We start from the raw sequence: 9,943 nt of genomic DNA on the forward strand, positions 1-9,943 counted from the left end.
ATATTCCGAATTACGAATTCTTAAGTAAATATTTTATTTGCTCGAGTGGGGCTCAAAGCCGTATCGCGTTTACAAGTCAAACTTTGTGCCCCTGCGCCTCAACTGACAAGGATTATTTTAAAATTAATTAATTGTAAAACAATCAACCACTTACTGTGTCTTGTTTTTGTTTTTATTCATCATAACTAATTTCAAAATCGGCTCTATTCCGTCACTGTTATAACGAAGAAAGCAATGTTCCTTGCTGGCATAAAATAAAGGCAATATTTATTTCATTTTTTTCAGATCAATGAAAATATTCGTTGCAACAAATTGAATGTACTAGGATCTACAGGAATTCATTACTTTATATGGACATACATGTCGGGAATTTTTGCCATGCGTGTAACGGATTGTTTTTTTAAAAAGTCAAGTAGCCACTGTGAGTTATGCAACCATGTATCCTATCCTATCCTATCCTATATCTTATAAAACAAAGTCGCTTTTTGTGTCTGTCTGAACTTTCTAACTCTTCTTCTTCTAAACCACCCAACGGATTTGGATACGGTTTTTACCATTAGGTCGAGTATTTCTCAGGGAAGGTTTATATATAGTTTATTATTTGTACATTCTTATGTAAATTAACATAAATACGATAAATGTGTATAAAGTCCTACCCGCTGAGACACTTTGGCGCATGCGCTGCTTTAATGGTAAGTACTATATGAAAAAAATGTACTGGAGTATTGTTCCTCTTAATAAGATCTACAAAAAAGTCCGCGATGGCATATTCGTATCTTCTAAGAATAACGTGTAGTGATCATATTTCTGTCTAAAAATAGTAATTTCAATATATTTTTTATTGTGAGGGATATTTTTCCATAATGGTATTAATCCTTATCCTTTAAAATACTTTATTAAATTTCTACGTTAAACGAAGATAAAATTTGCTTTTTAAACTATTTCGAAATTGCGAATAGTTTCAGAGAAAAACGCATTTAATTATTGACACATTACGCCGTTCACACATCAACTGTATCGAGTCAAGTTTCACTTATCCCTTACTCTCAGCATATAAATAAGTATATCAGTTACGTTGTCCATTTAATGTAGATCAAAACTGTCTTTTCTGTTTTTCATTTTAATAAGTACTTTAGAAGTTGTTACAATATCAAAAATTCCTTGCTGCGAAACGCGCCTCGCGACGTTATGCTTATACAAGTGAGTCCGCCGCGCCCGCCTGCCTTACACGCATCGGTGGTTCAGTGGTAGAATGCTCGCCTGCCAAGCGGGCAGCCCGGGTTCAATCCCCGGCCGATGCATTCTATTTAATTTTCGTCACAGGCAGCCACGTAGTGCTTGCTTTTCATCAGGGACAGAATACCCTCTTCAGCATTAACCACAAGCTCGAAAAAAAAAGCCCGCCTGCCTTTATAGCAACGAAGATTTAGATGCCAATGTCATTTAACTATCTAAAAGTACTAATTTAAATATATTTTCATAAGTACTTGAAAAGATTAGTAGCACAGATTTAAAATTACGGTACCTACAAAAAAATCCTTGCTGTGTAAAACAATTGGAAAATTCTTATTGAAACTACGAAAATGCGGGTTGCATTAGGGTTTAATTAATTTTCACATTATCTTAAGTGCTTCGCAAACATACATTATATGAATAATCCAGTAGTAAAAGCGGGCGAAGCCGCAATAGGGTCGCTAGTATCTTATAAAACAAAGTCGCTTTTCGTGTCTGTCTGTTGTTTCTAACTCTTCTTCTTCTAAACCACCCAACGGATTTTGATGCGGTTTTCACCATTAGGTCGAGTATTTTTCGTAGAAGGTTTATATATAGTTTATTATTTGTACATTCTTATGTAAATTAACATAAATACGATAAATATGTATAAAGTCCTACCCGTTGAGACACTTTCGCGCATGCGCTGCTTTAATGGTAAGTACTACATGAAAATAATGTACTGAGGTATTGTTCCTCTTAATAAGATCTACAAAAAAGTTCGCGACGGCATATTCGTATCTTTTAAGAATAACGTGTAGTGATCATTTTTCTGTCTAAAAATAATAACTTCAATATATTTTTTACTATGAGTCATATTTTTTCATAATGGTATTAATCCTTATCCTTTAAAATACTTTATTAATTTTCTACGTTAAACGAAGATAAAATTTGCTTTTTACACTATTTCGAAATTGCGAATAGTTTTACAGAAAAACGCATTTAATTGTTGACACATCCCGCCGTTCACACATCAGCTGTATGTTACTCAAGTTTCACTTATCCCTTACTCTCAGCATATAAATAAGTATATTAGTTACGTTGGCCATTTAATGTAGATCAAAACAGTCTTTTACTGTTTTTCATTTTAAATAAGTACTTTAGAAGTTGTTACAATATCAAAAAATCCTTGCTGCGAAACGGCTCGCCACTCGCCATGCGTCCGCCGCGCCCGCCTGCCTTACATGCATCGGTGGTTCAGTGGTAGAGTGCTCGCCTGCCACGCGGGCGGCCCGCGTTTGATTCACGGCCGATGCATTCTATTTAATTTTCCTCACAGGCAGCCACGCAATGCTTGCTTTTCATCAGGAACAGAATACCCTCTGCAGCATTAACCACAAGCTCGAAAAAAAAACCCGCCTGACTCTATAGCAACGAAGATTTAGATGCGTTTGCACGTATTGGATAATTGGAGTTGAATGTATTATTTCAGCGCGATATATTTGGTTTCATATTTTTTGTAGTAGTTATTAGTAGGTAGGTTTTTGTTTATAATTTCTTCCGTTTAAAAATAGTCATTTAACTATCTAAAAATAGTCATTTAAATACATTTTAATAAGTACTTGAAAAGATTAGTAGCACAGATTTAAAATTACGGTACCTACAAAATAATCCTTGCTGTGTAAAACAATTGGAAAATCCTTATTGAAACTACGAAAAGGCGGGTTGCATTAGGGTTTAATTAATTTTCACATTATCTTAAGTGCTTTGCAAACATACATTATATGAATAATCCAGTAGTAAAAGCGGGCGAAGCCGCAAGAGGGTCGCTAGTATAATATATATTATATACAACATATATGTGTATACTTAACGAAGTCTTCTTCTTTTTCGTGTCAATGATTGGAGAATTCATATCATATTAGTGAAGTACATTAGGTATCTATTATCCGCATTTTGAAAGTCCCTTTACCTGCGACAATTGGGCAAAGGCTACCATTTATTTATTTACACTTTATTGTTCCGCCACTTATCACGCTATGACCCTAAAGAATGCCAAAAGGAAGAAGAATAATTATTACTAGTATAAAATATTAAGAGCTCCATCTATACTTAAAATAAATTATTATGTAATATTTTAGCTCTTCTTTTTGAGATTTTTGTGGCAACAATGCGTGTTTGGGTGGAATTGTGTCTTCTGCAAATAATTATGTTTTCTGAAAGAGTCTTGGCAACCTTAAGGATGATAAATGACGCTTTACATCAACTGTCGATTGAGCGACATGGAGAAGGTAATATTTTTCTAACCTTTTTATATACAATATGTAATCATTATTATTATATTTTATGTAAATCTAAAACTAATCTTTTTTTGTAGAAAGAAATAAATATGTGCATAACAAGACGCTTAAACCAAGACTCGCTTTCGTCTACTCGAGAGATGATCCAGCATACTTTGCGGACTTACCTGATAATATAAATGAAAATGTATCTCAAACAGGTGAAAATAAATTTAATATTTAATTGTTTTTTGCACTAACATTCGTAAGCTAAATCTGTATTTTAAATTTAAATCAAGACACGCGCGAGTCAGCGTGTTGCTGCGCGTGTGCGTTCTATATCTCGTAAAACAATTAGTTTGTATTTATTAGATTTAGTAAATAATCCAGTAAAAGCTGGAAGTATAATATCTTACAAGTATAATAAAGCCTGTATTGTATACAGGTAAAATTTTCCAAGTAAAATTTTGCTGGAATTTTATCCCGAGTAAACATCTTTTGATGGGATATACTCGTAACTTACCTAAAACTGTTATATCTTAGATGTTAAAAAATGTTCTAATCTTCTTGCTATTTGCGAGTAGTTAAGAATTAATATTGTTTCGAATTGAACCTAACTGATAACATACTTAAAAACTTTGGGTGCTCTAAGATCATTCATTAAGTATCTACATGATATTTACAAAATTAATCTATAAACTATAATAAATCTAAAATTAAGTTCTGTTTACAGATGAAAGTCAATCTGTTGAGTATACTATACGTCAATTATCAAAATATTACACAATTATATGCGAAATTGTTAGAGACACGACCGATGTTAATGGACTCTTGTTAATACTGGCTCTCCTGAACCACATGCTGCATTTGGAGATGATTACCTATCAAATAATTCTTTGGATATCATATGAAAGTAATGTTTAAAATCCAATTTTCATTTTGAAGTTCCACTTGTTTCAGAAATTTTTTTTTTTTTCAGATTCACGTTGCATGCATAGCAGAGGAGGCACAATCTTGTGCTAAGATACTTCTTTTCCCATTATCCGCGAAATATTCGAGGCATCTCGATTGCATTCTCGATTTGCAAAACATTGCCTTGTTATTCTAATAATTCAACAAAACGAGCAAATGAAAATATTAAATTATACATTCCTCCGAATGAAAATCAAACTCACAACCTGTCGCATTTACATGCACGCTTGCGTCCCTGGGCTTAAACTGTTGTCAATTCTATTTTTTATATATTTTGAATTGCAATCTCTTCGTTTTATAAATTGATTTCTTTATTTTATTACCATTTTCAGACAATTTGGGCTTCGAAACAATTTTTCTGATCTATCACGATTTAGGTCATGTTTTTGGCCTGTTTCTAATGGTGGACATTTTCCATCAAACTCATGCAGAGGTAAGTTGCGTCTTACCTCAGTCAGTGGGCATATGTACTTTTAATATAAATAGACTAGCGGACGCGCGCAGCTTCGCTTGCGTATTTAGGGGTGAATTCTAATAAACCATGAAACATGTGTTCAATGAAATATTTTTAAGAGTCTAAATTTAAAATTTTATAAAAATCGGTGGCGATTTATAGATTTTTCCATACAAACTTTCAACCCCTTATTGGCACTCATAGGGGGTGAATTCTAGAAAACCATGAAACACACGTTCAATTAAATACTTTTAAGAGTCTGAATTTCAAATTTTATAAAAATTGGTGCCTATTTAAAAAAAATCTATACAAACTTTCAACCCCTTATTTCCACCCTTGGGGGAGAATTCTAGAAAACGATGAAACACGTATTCAATTAAATACTTTTAAAAATCTAAATTTCAAATTTTATAAAAATCGGTGCCGATTTATTTTTTTTCCCCCCTAAACTTTGAACCCCTATTTCACCCCTTTAGGGTAAAAATTTTTTAAAATCCCTTCTGGATGTCCAGATTACGAAAGTAAACATCTGTCCAAATTTCACGTTTCTACGCACAGCGGTTACGGCTGTGCGTGCGTCTTACCTCAGTCAGTGAGGACAAGTCCTTTTATATAAATAGATAGATTATTCAAATATCTACAAAACAACGATTTTCGCAGATGGAACGAACAGAACTGTTAGTCAGATGTCTAAAGTACGAGAACGAGCCCCCGTTGGCTGTAAACAATGAGTTGGATTTATTCCAGCGCACACTGTTATTGGTAAATACCACATATTCACCTCTCGATATGTGTACTCTAGACAGACCTCTTTTAGTGAAGGTAATTATATAAATACTTGTAACATGGCTTCAAATACGATGACCTATTAATATTAAATCGGTGAATCTGCTAAGTATCTGCTATCTGCTAGCTCTGAGCAGAGGAAACCTAGTGTTAAGATACTCTGTTCCCCACTTCCTGCCGAATTCTGGACGCATTGGTGTTGAGTGGTAGAACTCAATGCCGCGCTTTGCACCGACACCAGAGCGAAGAAATGGAAATATAACCGTAAATAAATATTTCACTTCCTCGAGTGGGAATCAAACCAACGACCGTCGTGTTACAGTCACATCCTAGTGCCGCTGCAACACGACGTATATATCGCAATAAATCGAATAACTGTTGATTGTATTTCCGGCTCTTTTCACAACAGGAAACCGGTGGTTTTAGGTAGCTTTATCTCCATTTGGATTCGTTGGCACTTTCTAAATCTTAATAGAATTTAAGAGATAAGGAAAAAATATTTTATGATTTCAGGTATTTGGGATGCTGATATCATACTTAGTTATTATAATAACGTATGGACCTAGAGTTGACACGATTGCAAATAAAGAAATGTAAGGATTTAATAAAGTGCCACTTATAAACATGTTATAAATTTTTTAAAAATTCTGTCCTCTTTAAATTTTGGGCTAACGTAAATGGTTTCTCTATATTGATTGGATGTGAAAGCACATCGTAAGGATGCGCCTTTGCCTGCAACGCATTAACTTTCAGTTCGTATGTAGTTTTTAAGTTCCAAAAACTTTTGTTTTTTTTGTAGCAGTGATTCAGTCAAATGAGGACCGCCACACTATCCACGTATCCGCTTAACCTGCAGTCGAGAAAAATTTCCATCTTCATTCAATTCTAATCGCTATTCTTTTAACAGGTTGGAATCACTTCGGCTGACTCGAAAATTTTAATCACCGATTACCATGACCCTTTAAATTCTTACTGTACTTGTGGTTTTTTCGCAAAAGATTTTGATAAATTAATGCACTCTACACTTATTATTACCTACATTACTATTGATTTTTAACTATAACAGCTATTGTAAGCTATTTGAGTGTGTAATTTATTTGAGCCTAAATAAAAGCTTTAAGTAATTTGTCTTTTTCATTTGCGTGACTTTATATTAATTATTTATTTATTTTGAAATCCGTACTGTAACAATATTATTGAATATTGGAATAAAGCTTAACCTTTTTTAGACAATGGAAACCTTGTTTTAAGACAGTTCGTTCCTCAAACACCTCCTCAATTCGAGAAGTTGCGTAATGAGTGGCAGATCTCATTGCCCTTTTTCTAACAAAAAGATATATTTTTTTAGATTCATGATAAGCACAGCAGAGGTAAACGGGATCTAGGAAATTAGTGTTAAGACACTCTGTTCCCCATTCAGACACGACACTTTTCGCCGAATTGCGTCGTGGGTGGCTCTCTCTCGAAGGTCATCATCATCATTATACATTTATTAACCAAGAGCCAGTTGTAAGAGGGGACAACCTTGGGCGACCTTTGTAAACGTAGCGTCGATTACTCTGGAAGAAAATACGGTAAAAAGTATGAGGATCCCTCGGAAGGAATTAACGAGACGAAAGCTGACCGTAGCATTTGGCATATAATAAAGCATGGCGCTGTGAAAAATCACGAAATGAAAAAAGGATTTTTACATGAACACTGCCACTGCATTTATTTTTATAATTATACGTAACGTACGTACTCGTATAAGGGAGGACGAACATATCTAGGGATATATTTGATCGGGGTGATGAGGGCCAATATCGTGTTAGGACATCGCAAAGCCGTAGCGATTTTCATCTTATTTGATCTATCTATTTATCAGAGTCAGGAAACGAAAATAATTCATTCTCCTAGTGGGTATCAAACCTGTCATCAATAGCCGTCATGTTTATACTGAGATGCTATGCCGCTGTGTCATAATGGTTTCCAAATAAAATGTGTTTAAAAAAAATACTGCGTAATGTAAAAAATACAATATACAGGATTTTAATGAAACAAAAGTTTTCGAGGAGAGCAAACTTTTGTTAAGGTAAAAGGCGTACACAGTAGTGGATGAAAAATGAATTAAAGGATTACAACTGGTTGGTAGTCGGAAACATGAAAAGATCGTACAAATGTTATGGCGTGATATAAAATATATAGTACAATTTGACAACTGCTTTAGTGACAGTTATTATTTCGGTACAGATTAATTATATAATTGTGTTTTTCTTTCAAACTCAACTCAACTCAATTTCACTCAACTCAACTCAATTTTTATGTTCAAACTCTCAATAATCTATTAGGGCCCTGGGTTCGATTCGATATAGCATAGTAGATAGAGTGTATCTTATGTTAAGACACCCCGTTCCCTTTTTCTTGTTCCCTCCATTGTGTTCTAAGTTGTAAGTAAGCGTTAACTTCCGCCACTCAACACAGAATGCCTCCAAAATTTGGCGTAAAATGGGGAAAGGAGTGTCTTAACACTAGGTTTCCTCTACCTACTCTGCTGTGTGCGGAATACAATGTGAAGCTGTATATTGTATTCTAAATTCAAAATGTTAAATTTTATTGATATTAGTAATATAAGTATTAATACCAATAAATTATAAGTATTGATACCAATGTAATGTGCGACACAGACTAACATAGTAAAAATAATAACTATTCTACTACTTTGTAAGCTCTATAATTTGATGATAGTGGGGCAGATGTTAGATATTGATTTCTATATAAACAATAGTACAAATTTAAAACTATGTGAACATAAAATAAAAGGCAAAAAGAATAGTTTTACAACACGTGAAACAAATATTAAATGAGATAATGAATGTACACGATAAAACGCAAAGCTATATTTACAATAATAGAAGAGGAAATTTATAATAAATAAGTAGAAAATTATCAACTAACAACTGAGAAAGTAATTATTCAAGTAGAAAATCTATTGTCTCTTATATTTAATTATTAACTAAGAGTTCTCGAATATCTATTCAAATTTGTAATTTTTTGTTTATAAAATTTTTATTTGAATATTATTAAAGAAATTTTCACAGTATTAACTTCTTTCTTTAGCCGCGTTGAGAACATTTTGGTAACACTCCGCTTGTACCGGACGGGCGGAACTCAAGTGAATGAGCCGCTGACGCCCTGCACACTATAGGTTCCAGATCATGGGAACACGGAGTATGCTGAGACCCCAAGACGTTCTTGTGAGTCGTTCTTGTGAGACGTTCTTGTGAGTCGTTCTTGTGAGACGTTCTTGTGAGACGTTCTTGTGAGACGTTCTTGTGAGACGTTCTTGGGAGTCCTTCTTGTGAGACGTTCTTGTGAGTCGTTCTTGTGAGACGTTCTTGTGAGTCCTTCTTGTGAGACGTTCTTGTGAGTCCTTCTTGTGAGACGTTCTTGCGAGACGTTCTTGCTATACATTGAAACAAGATACTGAAACAGGATGTTGAAACAGGATATTGAAACAAGATGTTGATCACTGTATAACGGTCGGTGACTGTCGGCTCTATTCGTGTCTTGTTCCGATTCTATCTTCTTCCTGTTGTGCTCACCGTTGATTGCCGACTGTCTCTGTCTCGCCCGACGCGCACCTCCGTTGCGCGGAGCTAAACGGTAACGAGAGCCGCGAGCCACCGAGCCGTTTTATCTTTATTTACAACAATATTTTTACTATGATTATCACACATTTACATTTATATTTTAATAACTAAAAATCGGATGTTTTTACAATTTATACATATTAAAAGAACATAAAAATATCTATCTATCTATGTATAAAACATTATACTATTTAAGTATTATCTATTATTAAATTACGAAAAATGCTGTTACGATGACGAATTTTACATGAGTTTTTACAATGAAAATTCTCTCTAAAATTAATTACACACATTAGGAATATACAAATCTGTTATTTTGTTACAGAAAACTATGACAAACAATAATTAATAATAAAATTTACTATACGGAAGTTACTATTATATAAAAAGCGATTAATGCGGCAAATCATAGTACAACTATACAAATAAGATATAAAGTCGAAAATTATTATCTAAAACGGAACCCAAATCTATTTATATTTATTATTTAATGTAATTACTTATTTACAAAGGAAAAAACACTATTAATTTAGAAAAGACACTAATAATAACATTCAAAATTACGAGAGTGGTATGACGTCACTTTTTGCCAAACTAAACAGTCTCTAACA

General features: G+C 33.8%; 1 protein-coding gene across 1 annotated transcript; it reads left to right on the forward strand.

Annotated features, from left to right (window-relative positions):
- The first annotated feature begins 3,454 nt into the window (after window positions 1–3,454).
- LOC146533679 (uncharacterized) lies at window positions 3,455–6,300 on the forward strand. The gene is made up of 6 exons (XM_085193757.1): window positions 3,455–3,503; window positions 3,590–3,712; window positions 4,225–4,404; window positions 4,796–4,896; window positions 5,578–5,739; window positions 6,217–6,300. The coding sequence occupies exons 1-6, from the start codon at window positions 3,455–3,457 to the stop codon at window positions 6,298–6,300; spliced, it is 699 nt and encodes a 232-aa protein (XP_085049883.1).
- Window positions 6,301–9,943: the final 3,643 nt, after the last annotated feature.

This window comes from Heliconius melpomene, chromosome 12 (assembly GCF_056956725.1).
Source record: "Heliconius melpomene rosina isolate 202511_hmr_F chromosome 12, ASM5695672v1, whole genome shotgun sequence".
Taxonomy (NCBI): domain Eukaryota; kingdom Metazoa; phylum Arthropoda; class Insecta; order Lepidoptera; family Nymphalidae; genus Heliconius; species Heliconius melpomene.